At 33.8% G+C, this 19105-nt stretch overlaps 1 protein-coding gene across 3 annotated transcripts in view; it reads left to right on the forward strand.

Annotated features, from left to right (window-relative positions):
* CERT1 (ceramide transporter 1) overlaps positions 1-19105 on the forward strand; it is a gene marked incomplete at its 5' end in the record, with an annotated part of 129271 nt that overhangs the window by 64589 nt on the left and 45577 nt on the right. For all 3 annotated transcript variants that reach the window (XM_082457259.1, XM_082457258.1, XM_082457257.1), the window contains 2 exons: positions 9546-9703; positions 13884-13976. In XM_082457259.1, the coding sequence (XP_082313385.1) occupies positions 9546-9703; positions 13884-13976 (251 nt within the window). The remainder of the gene's footprint in view (positions 1-9545; positions 9704-13883; positions 13977-19105) is intronic.

Consider the following 19105-nt stretch of genomic DNA (forward strand, 5'->3'; position numbering starts at 1 on the left):
ATCCTGTAAGATATCTGAATAATTTTTAAAATCACGCGTGATGTTTTAAGTATACTTGGGGAATTCAATGTTTAAAATAATTCCTTTCTTCAGAATCATGGACAGAGAATAGACTGGTGGTTGCCAAGGGCGAGGTGGGGTGGGAGAGGGATGGATTGGGAGTTTGGGATTAGCAGATGCAAACTGGTATATATAGAATGGATAAACAGCAAGGTCCTACTGTATATAGCACAGGGAACCATATTCAATATCCTGTGATAAACCATAATGGAAAAGAATATGAAAAAGAATGTGTATATATGTATAACTGAATCACTTTGCTGTACAGCAGTAATTAACACAACATTGTAAATCAACTATATTTCAATTAAAGAAAAGAATTCCTTTCTTAATGTTGATGGAAATTAACTCTTGAAAATCATCATAGGTGGAAAGTATCTTTTTATGGTTAACCTCTAGAAATAAGTTAGTCAGAAGCATTGAATATAAGCCGGTAAAGTGAACAGAGCATATAGTCTTTAAATCTGGAACTACTTGATTGTAGTCTGGGATTAGGGTATTTCAGTCATCTCTCAAAAACAGGGTCTTAGTCCTAGATTGATCAGCTATTGGAAGAGGGAAAAATAATACTCTGTTCTTGGGAGTGATCATTGTAATGTTCTCACCATTAGGGCCATTATTAAAGATTAGGTCTAGATCAAATATTGTGATGTAACTATACTAAAGTTTTTTAAAATTTAGAACTAGTTTACCAACCTACTAGTAAATATGCCAAGAATAGGAATGGGGGGTATGGGGCGAAGACTAAAACAGGAGTAAAACTTCCAGATATTCTAAGATGAGAAGAAAGGCAATTAAAGTAATTTGAAGATTAGAGCAGAGGAGAAATTTTTGAATTAGAAAACACCTTCCTTAGTTAAAGACTTTTAAGAGTTCTAGATCACAGTGAAAGGAATGTTTCCTCAATCTTTTGTGAACAAACTTCTTATCTACCTCTAATATAAGTTTTCTTCTGTTAAACTCTATACCATCTTTTTAAAATTATATTTCTAGAGACAAAAGGAGAGATTTTATGACAATAAAATATGTATTTGCATGTAACAACAGAGCCCCAAAATACATGAAGCAAAAACTGACTAAAGAGACAAGTCAATAGTAATAGTTTGAGACTTCAATAACCAACTTTCAATAATGAATAGAACAAGTAGGATAAAGATCAACAAGACAATAAAATATTTGAATAGTCTAAATAAACAGACCTAGTCGACATTCACAGAACACTCCACCTAACAATAGAAAAATATATATTCTTCTCAATTGTTCATGGAATATTCTTTAGTATAAACCTTATGCTTGGCCACAAAACAGGCTTTAATTAGTTTAAAAGGATTGAAATCAAACAAAGTATGTCCTCCAACCACAGTGGAATGAAATTGGAAATTAATAACAGAAATTTGGGAAATTCAGAAATATGTAAAAATTAACACACTCATAAATAACCTGTGGATCAAAGACAAAAATCACAAAGGGCATTAGAAAATACTGTGAGGTGAATGAAAGCAGAAACACAAGATGCCACAACTTACGGTCTGCCACAGTACTTAGAGGGAAATTTGTAGGTGAAACACATTTATTATAAAGAAGAAAGAGAATTGAAAAACAATACAGAGAATCAATGAAACTTTAAGTTGATTCTTTGAAAAACAAAGTTGACAAACTGTTAACTAAACTGATAAAGAAAAAAGGGGAGAAGACTCAACTTACTAAAATCAGGAATGAAAGGGAGGACATTACTACTGACCTTACAGGAATAAAAAAGATTATAGGGGGATGCTATGAACAGCTGTATGCCAACAAATTAGATAACTTAGATGAAATGGACAAAAGTCCTAGAAAGACACCAACTATTGAAACTATGTCGAGAAGACCTACAAAATCCAAATAGACCAATAATAAGTAAAGCGATACAATTAGTAAAAAAATTTCCCACAAAGAAAAGCCCAGGCTCCAGTGACTTCACTGGTAAATTTTACCAAACATTTAAAGAAAAATTAATACCAGTTCTTCACAAATTCTTCCAAAAAGTAGAATAGGGGGAACACTTCCTAACTAATCATTCTCTGAGGCCAGTTTTGCCTTGATACCAGTATCTCTTAGTGAAACCCACAATTAATATCACTTTTAATGGTGGAAGACTGAATGCTTTCCCCCTAAGATCAGGAACAAGATAACCTTGTTCCTAACTAATGTTCAACCTTGCCACTTCCGTTCAACAGTGTATTAGAGATTCTACCTGGACAGCTGAGCAGGGAAAATAAATAAAAAGCATCCAGATTCAAAAGGGAGAATTAAAATTTTTCTGTTTGAAGATGCCATTATCTTACATAGAGAAAATCATAAGGAATCCACTAGAAACCTATTAGGACTAATAAATTAAGACTGCAGGATATAAGATCAGTATACGAAAAATCAATTGTATTGGATTGGCCAAAAGGTTCATTCAGTTTTTTCTGTAAGATGGCTCTAGTAGCACTTAATTGTCTTTAACGTCATTCAAAACAATTTTGTTAGATTGTATGTGACAGCTGGCATACCAGCGTGCATTTAAAAAAAGATCTATCAAAATTGGTGAAATTTTGTGTAGTCATTTTAATATTAAAGATGGAAGAAAAACAACATTTTCAGCATTTTATGCTGTATTTCAAGAAAGGTAAAAATGCAACTGAAACGCAAAAAATGATTTGTGCAGTGTATGGAGAAGGTGCTGTGACTGATCAAACACGTCAGAAGTGGTTTGTGAAGTTTCGTGCTAGAGATTTCTTGCTGGACAATGCTCCATGGTCGGGTAGACCAGTTGAAGTTGATAGCGATCAAACTGAGACATTAATTGAGAACAGTCAACGTTATACCACATGGGAAATAGCCGACATACTCAAAATATCCAAATCAAGTGTTGAAAATCATTTGCACCAGCTTGGTTATGTGAATCGCTTTGATGTTTGGGTTCCATATAAGTTAAGAAAAAAAAAGACTTCTTGACCATATTTCCACATGAGATTCTCTACTTAAATGTAATGAAAATAGTCCATTTTTAAAACAAATTGTGATGGTGATGAAAAGTGGATACTGTACAATAATGTGGAACAGAAGAGATCGTGGGGCAAGCGAAATGAACCACCACCAACCACACCAAAGACCAGTCTTCATCCAAAGAATGTGATGTTGTGTATATGGTGGGATTGGAAGGGAGTCCTCTATTATGAGCTCCTTTTGGACAACGAAAAGATTAATTCCAACAAGTACTGCTCCCAATTAGACCAACTGAAAGCAGCACTCGATGAAAAGCATCCGGAATTAGTCAACAGAAAACGCATACTCTTCCATCAGGATAACCCAAGACCGCACATTTCTTTGATGACCAGGCAACAACTGTTACGGCTTGGGTGAGAAGTTCTGATTCATCCGCCATGTTCACCAGACATTGCACCTTCGGATTTCCATTTATTTTGGTCTTTACAAAATTCTCTTAATGGAAAAAATTTCAATTCCCTGGAAGCTATAAAAGGCACCTGGAACAGTTCTTTGCTCGAAAAGATAAAAAGTTTTGGGAAGATGGACTTATGAAGTTGCTTGAAAAATGGCAGAAGGTAGTGGAACAAAAGGGTACATATGTTGTTCAGTAAAGTTCGTGGTGAAAATGAAAAATGTGTCTTTTAATTTTACTTAAAAACTGAAGGCACTTTTTGGCCAACCCAATATTTTTTATACACTAACAATGAAGAATATGAAGATAAAGTTAAGAAAACAGTTTTGTTTATAGCAGCATCAAAAAGGAGTAACTACCTAGGAATAAATTTAACAAAAGAAGCACAAACCTTATATTATGAAGACCACAAAACATTATTGAAAAAATTAAAGAAGACCTAAATAGATGTAAAGATTTGCCCTGTTCATGGATCAGATGACTTAATATTGTTAAAAATTCAGTATTCCCCAAATTGACCTGTAGATTCAATCCAGTCTTTACCAAAATCCTAGGTAGGATTTTTGCACAAGAGGACAAGCTAATCCTAAAGTTCATATGGAAATACAAATGACCCAGAGTGGCTACAACAGTCTTGAAAAAGAACAAAGTAGGAGGACTCACACTTCCAATTTCATAACTTACTACAAAAGCAACAGTAAGGTATAGTTCTGGCATAAGGAAAGATATATAGAACAGTGGAATAGAATTGAGAGTCTAGAAATAAACCCTCACATTTATAGTAAAATAAATGTGACTTTTCACAGGAGTGCCAAGACAACTCAGTGAGGAAAAAAGTCTTTTCAACAAATGGTGTTAGGCAGCTGGATATCCATATTTAAGGAATGAAGTTGAACCCCTACTTCACACAAACACAAAAATTAACTCAAAGTGGATCAAAAACCTAATTAAAAGAGCTAACACCATAAAACCTTAGAAGAAATATAGGAGTTAATCTTAATGACCTTGAGCAAGGCAAAGCTTTCTTGATCTTTAGCAAAATTTTAAACTTTTGTGCTTTAAGGAAACTATCAAAAAGTGAAAAGATAACCCACAAAATGGGAGAAAACATTTGCCAGTCATTTATCTGGTAAGGGATTTGTTTAAAATACATAAAGAACTCTTACAAATCTATAATAGACAGATATCTCAGTTCAAAAATGGGCAAAGCATCTCAATAGACATTTTTCCAGAGAAGATATCCAAATGGCCAGTGAGCACCTGAAAAGGTCCTCAACTCATTAGCCATCAGGAAAATGCAAATCAAAACCACAGTGAGACACCACTTCACACCTATTAGGCTGGCTGTAATTGGAAAGAAATACCATAACAAGTGTTGGCTGAGGATGTGGAGAAATTGGAACCCTCATACACTGCTGGTGGGAATGTAAAATGGTGTAGCTGCTTTGGAAAACAGTCTGGCAGTTCCTCAACATATTATACATGGTGTCACCATTTGACCTAGCAGTTCTACTCCTAGGTATATATTCAGGAGAAATGAAAACATAACATTCATATAAAAACGTGTACATGGATGTTCATTGCAGTATTATTCATAACAGTCAAAAAGTGGAAATAACCCAAACATCCATCCACTAACGAATGGTTAAACAAATGGAACATTTTTTAGCCATATGCAGGAATAACATACTTGACATGTGCTGTAACATGGATGAACCTTGAAAATATTATGCTAAGTGAAAGAAGCCAGTCACAGAAGACCACTCATTGTTACTTTATATGAAATATTCAGAGGCAAATCGTAGAGCAGAAAGTGTATTAGTGGTTTCCTAGGACTGGGCAGTAGGGTTGGGGGAAATGGGAAGTGACTACTAATGTATGTGGGATTTGAGGGGATGGTTCATAAAAATGTCCTAAAGTTGATTGTGGTGATGCTTGTACAACTCTGTGAATATACTGAGAATCATTTAATTGTATGTGTTAAATGAGTGAATTTTATGCTGTGAAAATTATATCTCAATAAAGCTGGTATTTATAAAAAGACTAGGGAATTCCCTGGCAGTCCAGTGGTTAGGACTCTCTGCTTTCACTGCCGAGGGCCTGGGTTCAATCCCTGGTCGGGGAACTAAGATCCCATAAGCTGTGTGGCGCAGCTAAATAAATAAATAAATGATAAATAAATAAAATGTACACTTTAAATTTTTTAAAAAGTGTAAATAAATTCACTGACAGTACTGTTCAATTTTTTGGCCCCTACTTTTTCTTGGGGGGGGGGTGCTGCACCATGCAGCTTGTAGGATCTTAGTTCATGACGAGGCATTGAACCTGGGCCCTCAGCAATGAAAGCACAGAGTCCTAACCACTGGACTGCCAGGGAATTCCCTGGCCTCTACTTTAGATTAAATCAATCTAAAGTCAGAAATTTCCTACCCCTAAACCCTTATTTCTTATGATTAATTGTATTAATTACATGTCAAAGATGGCTACTTGCATGGATTTTTTATATCTATTATGTTTTCCAGTTGTTCCCATCCAACTATATATTTAACCATATTTTCTAACCAATTTTTTAACTTCTATCTATTCCTGTTTTGTAAATAATATACAAGAGCATATTGTCATCTACTATATAAAATAATGACAGTAAATATTAACTAATCTGTCAAATCAAGGTATACTCTTGATGAAACTCAATTGAGAGGCAATTTAGTGTTAATGGAACATGCATTACTCTATGAAACATGATTATCATCTTGTCCTTTTCTCCCACGTAGTCTGTGTGCAGATGCTCATACATTAATTGTCTAAATGAAGAAGTTGGACCAGCCACAGATCACTTTTCATCATCTTTTAGCTCACAGATTTTTCATGTGAGAATATTTTAAATTTAGTTTTTTAGCCAACTGTATCTTACTTTGTTAGAATAATCATATCTATAATAGACCAGTAGTCCCAAACCAGTTGATTGTTGACCCTAGTACGATTAATAACATGGTCATAGTCTTAAGCCATGTTTCTTCTTTATCATAGTAGACAGGTGAGGAGAGATTTAAACAAAGTTGCCATCCTGTATGTCCAGAAGGACACAGTCATTTGGAATATTTCAGGTGGGGAAATGAAAAAATCCTCGCCACAGAAACTGGGAATTCCCCCTTAGGTTGCCTACTATTTAAATTAGTGTTTGGGAGTCTTAATGAAGTGAAAGGATTAGAAATCTCTTGGCTTCTGTCAGTATTTGTTTTTATTTTTGACATGTTGATGTTAGCTTCTGGGTTCCGTGATTTTCTGAATGTTAGCACCTTTAAAAGAATTTTGAACTCTATAACGTCAGTTCAACTAAAAGAACTATAGATTTGAATGATAATTTTAAGAGCTTAAGTACTTAAAAATCTAGATTTATAGGTTATTTTATAATTTCTTTCATCTCTGCCCTTCATAAGCATGGTTACATTCACATATTTGCAACTTCTTTTGCTACAGTGTATCATTTTCCCAGAAGAAACTAAGGCATGCCACCTTGTCTCTTGAAGATCTTCCTTCCCTTGTGGTCAGCTGAGACATTTAGATGAGTATGCTCATCTAAAATTATTGAGTACTTTGGGGTTTTGCTTAAGTTTTTCCATCAAGATTAATGTAGTTCTACAAGATAAGGTATGAGAGACTTAGAGCAAAAATCAAAGTAACCAGTACTTAGAGGAGCCCAGTGGATGACAAATTAAGATGAGGTTTTGTCTTCATGACCTTCATTTCCTAACAGATGTAACATGAGAGAAATTTATTTCAGAGACCTTACTATGTTTGAGACTGTTTGAAAGTTTAAAAATCTGTTACATAACCCTTGTATCATTCTGAAAAGGATTTGAGGGTGACAGCTTCTGAAAGTAGTTAAGTGCAGCTGAAGAGGTACATTTCTAAAAGTTTTTTCAAAGACATTTTATGTTGGTCTTTCATCTTATACTGACTCTATATAAATTAGCAAACAGCATGGAGGACCCATTATTACAATGGCACACATTGTCATATATAGGACACAGGTGACTTTTAGTTTCTAAGTTGACTATTAAAAAAAATCGTAGTTTGTAATAAAACATCAATCTTGGTAAGAATGGTAGAAAATATAGAAGTTACAGTGATAAGAAGGATTTTCAGAAAATACAAGAAAAAGAAAATAGGTTTTAAAACAGCTTTACTGAGATATAATTAACATGCCGTAAACTACGTATATTTAAAGTGTACAGTTTGGTAAGTTTTGATATTTTCATGAAGCTGTCACCACAATCAAGACCATTGTTATGTCCATCACCCTCAAAAGTTTCTTCCATCCCTTTTGTCTTCCCTTCCTCCCTCCATTCTCAAACAACCACTGATTTTTCTGTCACTATAGATTAGTTTGCATTTTCTAGAATTTAATGTAAATGAACTCAGTTTTTTTGCCTGATCTCTTTCTTAGTTTGAGATTTCTCGTTGTTGTACGTATCAGTATTTAATTTCTTTTCATTGCTGAGTAGTGTTCCCTTCTATAGATAACAACCACAATTTCTTCAGTCCATTCGTCTATTGGTGGACATTTGGGTTGTTTACAGTTTGGGGCTATTATAAATAATGTTGCTGTGAACATTCACATACAAGTTTTTTTTATGTACATATACCTTATTTCTTTGGGCTAAATACCCAGAGGTGGAATGGTTGAATCATATGGTAGGTATGTATTTAACCTTTTAAAAACCTTCCAAGCTGCATTTCACCAGTCATATTTATGAGAGTTCAAGTTCATCCAAACCCCCACTAACACTTGACGTGGTCAGTCTTTTAAAATTTTAGTCTTCTAGTAGGTGTGTAGTGGTACTCGCTGTAGTTTTAATTTGCTTTTCCCTAGTAACTAACAGTATTGAGCATCTTTTCATCTGCTTATTTGCCATCCCGATCTCTTCTATAGTGAAATGTGTATTCAGTTCTTTGGTTCAGTTTTTTAATTGGGTTATATGTTTTCTTATTGTTGAGTTTGAGATTACTATATTTTGTATATTATAATACAGAATATGTCTATATTAGTATAATATATATATAGATAAAGGATATGTCCTTTATCATACATATTCTGTGCAAAGATTTTCTCCCAGTTTGTGGCTTGTCTCTTTATTCTTTGTTAAAAAAATTTTAAAATAGATATTACATATATTTAAGGTGTCCAATATGATGATTTGGTGTACATGATGAAATGATTACTGCAGTCAAGCTAATTAATATATCTCCTCACAGTTACCATTATTTTATTAACTGTAGATTAGCTCTCTAGACTGAGTTATCCTGCATAACTGTAACTCATTCTTTTAACAATGCCTTCAAGAGCAGAAATTTTAAATTTTGATGAAGTTTAGTTTGTCAACTTTTATGGATTGTGCCTTTGCTGTCATATCTACATATGAGTTTTTAAAGTTTAAAGTATCATTATTTCATTTAAAGAGTTCTATTGAAAAGGTTTCTTATTAACTATAGTATAAGATATTATGCTCTCTTATTTGCATCTTATGAGTTTTAAGATTTTTCATTTAATTCAAAGACTAACTTTGAATTAAAATTATAATATGTAAACATAACTGTTTAATGTGTGCATTGGTCCCCAAATTATATTTGGACATTTATTTAAATTTTAACATATTACCTTATTCATTTCCGCAGTTTCTTTTCAGATATTTTTAAATTCAGGATTTCTCAAAATGTAAGATAGTTCTTGCCATAATTAGGTCTCACTCTAGGCTGTCTTGAGTGTTATTATTAAAGTATTATTCCACCTACCACTTTCTTCACTGGGTGCAGCATAGCAAATAGATTTCAGGAAACAGAATCCAGAAAAAAGGACTTGAGAGTACATATGCTGTCACAAGCTTCCTTGCTCATAGAGATGGATGCAAATTTTAAAATGTTGGCCAACAGGAAGGAAATTACAGTTTGAAAGTCTACTCTGATGTGATAGTTTCCTAAAAATTTTCTAATTTTAAGTTGTGCTGAGGAATGATTTCTTTGTTAAAAAGATTTTTAGTGAATAAATTTTTTTTTTCAGTATTTCCACATGTAACACCAAAAGGAATTAATGGTATAGACTTTAAAGGGGAGGCAATAACTTTTAAAGCAACTACTGCTGGAATCCTTGCTACACTTTCTCATTGTATTGAACTAATGGTAAAACGTGAGGACAGCTGGCAAAAGAGACTGGATAAGGTAAGATTTGTTTTTCTTCTTTGTAAAATAATAATAATAATCAGATTTTGTTTGTTTATGTACTGATTGAACATTTAAACCAAACTAACTTCTTAGGGAAAAATCTATTGGATTGAGAGAAGTAGCAGGTAGTACTACTCCTCTGAAACTTTGTGAGCATCTTAAACTCATTTTTCTAATGAGATTCACCAGTTATGTATTTGGTTACTATACAATATGCATTCTTCATTGGATTTTAACATAAAAGTTTTTGTACTGGCAATAGTAATGCTTTGGAATAGAAGTAATGAACCATTTGACATTTCCTAGCTTTATTGTGTAATACATGAAACTGTACTTAAGTTATATGAACTACTAAAAACACCAATTTATAAAGTTAAATATTAACTTATTGCATTCATGGCCATGTATGTTTTCTAAGGTCATTGTGATATCCTTTAACACACATTTTGTTGTTCCTTGAACATTTGCCTTATGTTCACCTTTCCCACCTTTGTTTAAACTGCAGCACTGATAATAATAATATGAATCTTTAGTTTCGAGTGTGAAGTAGAATTTGGCTCAGTGAATTTGTTTAGTAGGAAAACGTTTGCTTATAATTTAACATCAGTAAAATCTTAGAACCAAAGCATACCTTAGAGAATTTAGTTCTAGTCCAATGCCATCATTTTATAGAAGCAGCAGCTGAGGCCCAGAGACTTGTCTAGAGGTGTTAAGTAGCAGAATAAGAAGAATTTTACTCTTCTATATTTCAGCTCTGGATATTAGGGCAGACATCAATCAGAATCTTATCATTCATTAGTGAGTCATATTGCTTGCGGTATTTGGAGGTCTTATCAATGTGAACAGAACACTAAGGAAAGCAATGTCATCATTGATGTAATAGCAGAATGGCTACAGGATTTAAACAGCACTGTATGTTTAAGAAGGTCCCCATGTTTAAAGAAAAGAGAATTGGTCAGAATTCTTAGGTGCATGTGAGAGTACGCCAGGTTGACTAGCAATATGTATTCTTTTAAAATAAGCAATGAAAATGTCCATTTAAGGTACACGCAGATACTTCATTATTATTTTGGAGTAGAACTGTTATGTATGTTGTCATAGATTTCAATTTTGGATCAAATTCAATTTTTAGAAGATTCTCTGTTCACACAAAAAAATAGCACTGAGAAAACAGGACAGTCCCTTAAATCCATTAGACTAATGGTTCAGGAGAATCATTCAACTTATCCAGATTAGCTTATTCAAAACTTTTTGGCAACTTTCTCTTAAGCTCCCCTCTCTTCAGTCTACTTATCCTTCACTAAAGGATCATCATCTCTAGTCATATGCTCTAACCACACTGCCTAAAAAAATTCATTAAAAATAAGACATGGCTTCCCCATCTTTTTGTCAATCAAATTTCTTATTTGAAAGGGATGTGAACTTGCAGTTGTCTTCAATGTTGGTAATCTTATCCATTCTGTTTCTTTATTGGGTAGCAACAAGTAGACTATACCAAAGGATCCGTGAAAAAACAGTTTTGTTAGACCACATTTAACCAAATAACAGCCACAAAAGATGGTAGTATTAATTGAAATCTGCAAATGGCTGTAATTTGTAATCCTTTTACAGGTCTATCTGATATCAAATCTTATTCACCTTTTGCACCATAATTTTTTTCTCAAGGTCGATATAGGCTCCCAGTTACATTTTACAGGAAATGTAAGTGCGTGTGTGCATACACAGTATATACATACATATTCAGTGTGTGTGTGTGTATATATACATGTGTGTATATATACATATGTGTATGTGCATACATACATGTATATATACACACTCTGTAAAGATTAGGAAGTTCTTGAATAGAGAGAGTTGTTTATCAACAAACATATCTTTTAGGTAATTCATATAATTGAGGAGGAAAATATAGTGTTAACAATATGGTTTACTTGAAATTGTTGTTTTATTCAAGAAGTATTTATATGCTTGTTGTGTGCTAGACTCTAAGCTAGAAATGAGAAAACAGTAGTGTACAGGAAATCATTCTTCAAGGAGCTAAAACTCTAATGAGAGTGATTAAGTAGGTGATAGTTGATATAATAATAGCTATTTAATAGCTGTTTGTATACCTTTTATGTAGATTTCTAATATATGTTTATCTATGTATATAACAGATATACACATACAATAGATGTGTAAAACATACATACAAATCTCTATATAATAGTTCTCTGATTTTATGTTTAATAGCTCTTATGTACATTTCTAACATCATTTCCATTGTTCTTACAGCTAAATAATTGAATATTCTTAGTTACCTATAAAAATAATTCCTTCTTTTCTAGAAGAAGTGTACTTAATTTTTAGCCAGTCGTGTCCAGGAAGACCAAAAATTCTAAGATTAAACAAATTTTAGTTGTTAACAATGTTAATAAGAAAAAAATTATTCATTGAAGATGTTTGCTTATATTAGTAGATTCACAAGTGTGTAACTTCACATGTTTTTTCGCTTTCCTTGAAATCTTTTTAATATTATTGCTGTGTTGTGTGTTTTTGTTTTGTTCATTTTTTAAAATTAAGGTTTAACATATATACAGTGAAGTATACCAATCTTAAGTGTACTGCTTGACGAGTGTTATACACATGTATACTCCCCTGTAACCACCACTCAAATCAAGATATAGAACTTTCATAGCACCCCAGAAGGTTTCTTCATGCCCCTTCCTAGTCCATACCGTACCAGTACTTCAAGAAGTGACCACAGTTTTAACTTATACAGTCATAGATTAGTTTTGCCTGTTCTTGAACAGCATGTAAATGGAATCATACAAAATATACTCGTGTGTCTGGCTCGCTCCCCCACCCCCTCAACACTGACTGTGAAGTTCATTCATCTTGTAACTTTTAGTGGTAGTTTATTATTTTTTATTGTTGTATAGTATTATTGCTGTATGCTGTTCATTGTATGATGAATTTTCATTGTATGACTTCAATTTGTTTTTTCCTTTTTCCTGCTGATGGACATTTAACTTTTTATATTTTGGCTGTTGTGAATAAAGCTGCTGTGAGCATTCTTGTACGCATCTTTTGGTAGATATATGCACTCTTTTCTCTTGGGCACATACCAAGCAGTAAAATTATCAATTCACGAGGTATATGCTTAGCTTTAGTGGGTAGAGGCAAACAATTTTCCAAAGTGGTTATATCAGTTTATATTCCCACCAGCAGTAGGTGAGAATTCCAGTTGCTCTTCACCATTGACAACACTTGGTATTGTCATTTTTTTTGTGGGTGATTTTTTGTGTTTTTAAATTTTAGCCATTCTGATGGGTCTGTAGTCCTGTTTTCTCTTCAGTACACAAAAATCAGTTAATCTTTGGGCCTAATGAACTAACTCATTGATTTGCACTAGCTTAATTCAGGTAGGGTTTTTAGAAGTAGTTAAGCTCTGGGTGAGTTCGGTGTGGACTTTAATTTAGCCCTTAAATATTTGAGGTGAGGGAATAAAGGCATTAGGTTCTTTATAAGCTTGTAGGGCTTTAATATCACATTTGACTCATTGTAGTCCCTTATTGTAAAAAAAAGTTTGAGGTTGGTGCCAAGGCCAGCCTTTTTACATTTTGTCCTTGGATCTTTTAGCAAACTCTTAGAGCCATAGACCCTGTCTATAAAAGGAGAAGGTTAAAGTAGAAATCTAAGCTCTTTTTCAGCTCTAAAATAATTTTAACCAGCAGTTGGAAAGTATAAGAACGGTATCTTTCTTTAGAATATCTTTTTGCATTTATTGATTCTACTAATAATTGAGTTACTTTCTTCCTGACATCCATTACTTGCCTTTTTTCTCTGTAACAAAATTAATTTAGCTCCTACTGGGGGAAACAAACACATGAATGTATATTGTAGGCATTCCTCTGGTGCTAATTTATCCCTTTTTTTTTTTTGAAGTGTAGACACTTTGGTAGTTACTTAATCCATTTAAATGGATAACCTACCTATAAGGTGATCTTAGTGGTATTTTAAGTGGTAGCTTGTATGTGATATATGGCCCAGAAAAAAGTGTTTTCTTGGGCAGAAGAATACTCATTTTTCACAGAAGTGGAGTTATTTTTGGGCCAAGTTATAAAATTTTGATGAAATGTAGAGAAAATCCCACTTGACATGATAAATTTTTCACTTGCTTTTTTTTTTTAAATAGGAAAGTGAGAAGAGAAGAAGAATAGAGGAAGCATACAAAAATGCCATGACAGAACTTAAGAAAAAATCTCACTTTGGAGGACCAGATTATGAGGTATGAAGTTATATTCTTGGTCTTAGAAAGAGAAACACATAGGAGATATATATATACATATATATATATATATCACAAAAGTGATTAATTTTTACATAATACTTTTGTAACTTTTAAATGTTTTGAATATTTCATAATGTATATATGCTGGGCTTACCCTGAAACAGATATTTTTCTTTTTCACCTACAAGATTTTTTCTTTTTTCACCTTTCACCTTTAAAGCTTTAAAGGGCTTTAAAAGGCTTATTACTAGGCCTGTCTACTTTATAGGACAAGTTTTTGTCTCCCCTGTGAGGATGATACTTATTGATATTACATTCTAATTCTTTTTTTCTTTAATTTTATTATTTGAAATCTATAGATGGTTTATTTTATTTTATTTTTTGGCCACTTCATGAGGCATGTGGGATCTTAGTTCCCTGACGAGGGATCGAACCTGTTACCCCTGCATTGGGAATGCAGAGTCTTAACCACTGGACCGCCAGGAAAGTCCCTAACTCTTTTTTTTTTTTTTTTTTTTTAACAAAAGTAACCTATAGAGGAAAAACCTGAGAACTTTACAGGTGAAAGATTTTAGTCTGTGCTGTATACTGTGAGGTCTTATCCATAGCAAAGCATGAACTGTTCAGATTGTCTTGCCTTTATGTTTGAAAAATGTCTGAAACCAGCTTCTTTCCCCTTTTGGTTATTTGTTAAGCAGTTAGTAAAATCTGCCTCTCCATATACAAACACATACAGGAGTGGCAAGGAGTATCATTGATATAGAAGAAGAATGGTAAAAAAGTTAGACTGTATTTAAGAAAGTAGAAGAAAAATTTCCTGCCATTTTTATTCTAGAAAGGAAAAAATAAGACCTGCTCTTGACAATATTTTTTACCTTGGAATTGATTTCCAACTGTGAAAATCCATAGTATGAGACTTGAGCGGTAATTTTATTTTATTTTATTTTATTTATTTATTTTTAAAATGTATTTATTTTTAATAGGTCTTTATTAGAGTATAATTGCTTCACAATGCTGTGTTAGTTTCTGTTGTACAACAAAGCGAATCAGCCATATGCATACACATGTCCCCATATCCCCGCCCTCCTGAGCCTCCCTCCCATCCTCCCCATTGCGCCCCTCTAGGTCATCGCAAAGCACCAAGCTGATCTCCCCGTGCTATGCTGCTGCTTCCCACTAGCTAACTATTTTACATTCAGTAGTGTATATATGTTGATGCTACTCTTACTTTGCCCCAGCTTCCCCCTCCCACCCCATGTCCTCAAGTCCATTCTCTATGTATACATCTTTATTCCTGCCCTGCAACTAGGTTCATCAGTACCCTTTTTTTTTTTTAGATTCTATATATGTGCATTAGAATACAGTATTTGTTTTTCTCTTTCTGACTTACTTCACTCTGTATGACAGACTCTAGGTCCATCCACCTAACTACAAATAACTCAATTTCATTCCTTTTTATGGCTGAGTAACATTCCATCGTATATATGTGCCACATCTTCTTTATCCATTCATCTGTCGATGGACGTTTAGGTTGCTTCCATGTCCTGGCTATTGTAAATAGTGCTGCAGTGAATATTGTGACACATGTCTCTTTTTGAATTATGGTTTTCTCAGGGTATATGCCCAGTAGTGGGATTGCTGGGTCATATGGTAGTTCTATTTTTAGTTTTTTAAGGAACCTCCATACTGTTTGCAATAGTTGTATCAATTTACATTCCCACCAACAGTGCAGGAGGGTTCCCTTTTCACCACACCCTTTCCAGCATTTTTTGTTTCTGGATTTTTTGATATTAGCCATTCTGACTGGTGTGAGGTGATACCTCATTGTAGTTTTGATTTGCATTTCTCTAATAATTAGTGATGTTGAGCATCTTTTCATGTGCCCCTTGGCCATCTGTATGTCTTCCTTGGTGAAATGTTTATTTAGGTCTTCGGCCCAGTTGTTAATTGGATTGTTTGTTTATTTTCCTATTGAGCTCCATGAACTGTTTTTATATTTTGGAGATTAATCCTTTGTCAGTTGCTTCATTTGCAAATATTTTCTCCCATTCTGAGGGTTGTCTTTTTGTCTTGTTTATGGTTTCCTTTGCTGTGCAAAACTTTTAATTTTAATTAAGTCCCATTTGCTTATTTTTATTTCCGTTACTCTAGGAGGTGGGTCAAAAAAGATCTTGCTGTGGTTTATGTTAAAGAGTGTTTTTCCTATGTTTTCCTCTAAGAGTTTTATAGTGTCTGGTCTTACATTTAGGTCTTTAATCCATTTGGAGTTTATTTTTATGTATGGTGTTAGGTAGTGTTCTAATTTCATTCTTTTACATGTAGCTGTCCAGTTTTCCCAGCACCACGTATTGAAGACGGTGTCCTTTCTCCATTGTATGTTCTTGCCTCCCTGATCATAAATTAGGTGACATATGTGCATGGGTTTATCTCTGGGCATTCTGTCCTGTACCATTGATCTATATTTCTGTTTTTGTGCCAGTACCCTACAGTCTTGATTACTGTAGCTTTGTGGTATAGTTTGCAGTAGGGGAGCCTGATTCCTCCAGCTCCTTTTTTCTTTCTCAAGATTGCTTTGGCTATTTGGGGTCTTTTGTGTTTCCATATGAATTGTAAAATTTTTTGTTCTAATTCTGTGAAGAATGCCATTGGTAGTTTGATAGGGATTGCATTGAATCTGTAGATTGCTTTGGGTGGTATAGTCATTTTCACAGTATTGATTCTTCCAATCCAAAAACATAGTATATTTCTCTTATCTGTTTATGTCATCTTTGATTTCTTTCATCAGTGTTTTATAGTTTTCTGAGTACACGTCTTTCGCCTCCTTAGGCAGGTTTATTCCTAGGTATTTTATTCTTTTTGGGAGGATGGTAAATGGGATTGTTTCCTTAATTTCTCTTTCTGATTTTTAATTGTTGGTGTATAGGAATGCCAGAAATTTCTGTGCATTAATTTTGTATCCTGCAACCTTACCAAATTCATTGATTAGTTCTAGTAGTTTTCTGGTGACATCTTTAGGGTTATCTGTGTATAGTATCATGTCATCCGCAAACAGTGGCAGTTTTACTTCTTCTTTTCCAATTTGTATTCCTTTTCTTTCTTTTTCTTCTCTGATTGCCGTGGTAGGACTTCCAAAACTATGTTGAATAATAGTAGTGAGAGTGGGCATCCTTGTCTTGTTCCTGATCTTAGAGGAAATGCTTTCAGTTTTTCACCACTGAGTATGATGCTTGCTGTGGGTTTGTCATATATGCCCTTTATTATGTTGAGGTAGGTTCCCTCTATGCCCACTTTCTGGAGAGTTTTTATCATAAATGGGTGTTGAATTTTGTCAAAAGCTTTTTCTGCATCTATTGAGATGATCATATGGTTTTTATTCTTCAATTTGTTAATGTGGTGTATCACATTGATTGATTTGCGTATATTGAAGAATCCTTGCATCTCTGGGATAAATCCCACTTGATCATGGTATATGATCCTTTTAATGTGTTGTTAGATTCTGTTTGCTAGTATTTTGTTCAGGATTTCTGCATCTGTGTTCATCAGTGATATTGGTCTATAATTTTCTGTTTTTGTGATATCTTTTTCTGGTTTGGGTATCAATGTGATGGTGGCTTTGTAGAATGGATTTGGGAGTGTTTCTCCCTCTGCAATTTTTGGGAAGAGTTTGAGAAGGATCAGTCTTAGCTCTTCTCTAAATGTTTTATAGAATTCACCTGTGAAGCCATCTGGTCCTGGGCTTTTGTGTGTTGGAAGATTTTTAATTATGGTTTAAATTTCATTACTTGTGATAGGTCTGTTTATATTTTCCAATTCCTCCTGGTTTAGTCTTGGAAAATTGTACTTTTCCACGAATTTGTCCATTTCTTCGTGGTTGTCCATTTTATTGACATATAGGTGTTTGTAGTAGTCTCTTATAATCCTCTGTATTTCTGCGGTGTCAGTTGTGATTTCTTCTTTTTAATTTCTAATTTTCTTGATTTGTGTCCTGTCCCTTTTTTTCTTGATGAGTCTGGCTAAGGATATATCAATTTTGTTTATCTTCTCAAAGAACCAGCTTTTAGTTTTATTGATCTTTGCTATTGTTTTCTTCGTTTCTATTTCATTTATTTCTGCTCTGATTTTTATGATTTCTTTCCTTCTACTGACTTTGGGTTTTCTTTGTTCTTCTTTCTCTAGTTGTTTTAAGTGTAGGGTTAGATTGTTTATTTGAGATTTTTCTTGTTTCTTGAGGTGAGATTGAATTGCTATAAACTTCCCTCTTAGAACTGCTTTTGCTGCATCCCATAGTGTTTGGATCGTCATGTTTTTGTTGTCATTTGTTTCTAGGTATTTTTTTATTTCTTCTTTGATTTCTTCAGTTATCTCTTGGTTATTCAGTAGCACACTGTTTAGCCTCCACGTATTTGTGTTTTTTACATTTTTCTTCTCTGTAATTGATTTCCAGTCTCATAGCATTGTGGTCAGAAAAGATGCTTGATGTGATTTCCATTTTCCAAGGCTTGATTTGTGACCCAAGATGTGTTCTATCCCGGAGAATGTTCTGTGTGCACTTGAGAAGAAAGTGTATTCTGCCACTTTGGGGTGGAATGTTCTTTAAATATCAATTAAATCTGTCCGGTCTGTTGGGTCATTTAAAGCTTGTGCTTCCTTATTTATTTTCTGTTTGGATGATCTGTCCATTGGTGTAAGTGGTGTGTTAAAGTCCCGCACTATGATTGTGTTACTGTCGATTTCTCCTTTCATTTTGTTAGCATTTGCCTTATGTATTGAGGTGCTCCTATGTAGGGTGCATAAACATTTATAATTGTTATATCTTCTTCTTGGATTGATCTCTTGATCATAATGTAGTGTCCTTTCTTGTCTCTTGTAACATTCTTTATTTTAAAGCCTATTTTATCTGATGTGAGTATTGCTACTCCAGCTTTCTTTTGATTTCCATTTGCATGGAATATCTTTTTGCATCCCCTCACTTTCAGTCTGTATGTGTCCCTAGGTCTGAAATGGGTCTCTTGTAGACAGCATATATATGGGTCGTGTTTTTGTATCCATTCAGCAAGTTTGTGTCTTTTGGTTGGGGCATTTAATCTGTTTACATTCAAGGTTGTTACTGATGTATATGTCCCTGT

This window comes from Balaenoptera physalus, assembly GCF_965194825.1.
Source record: "Balaenoptera physalus genome assembly, chromosome: 3".
NCBI lineage: Eukaryota > Metazoa > Chordata > Mammalia > Artiodactyla > Balaenopteridae > Balaenoptera > Balaenoptera physalus.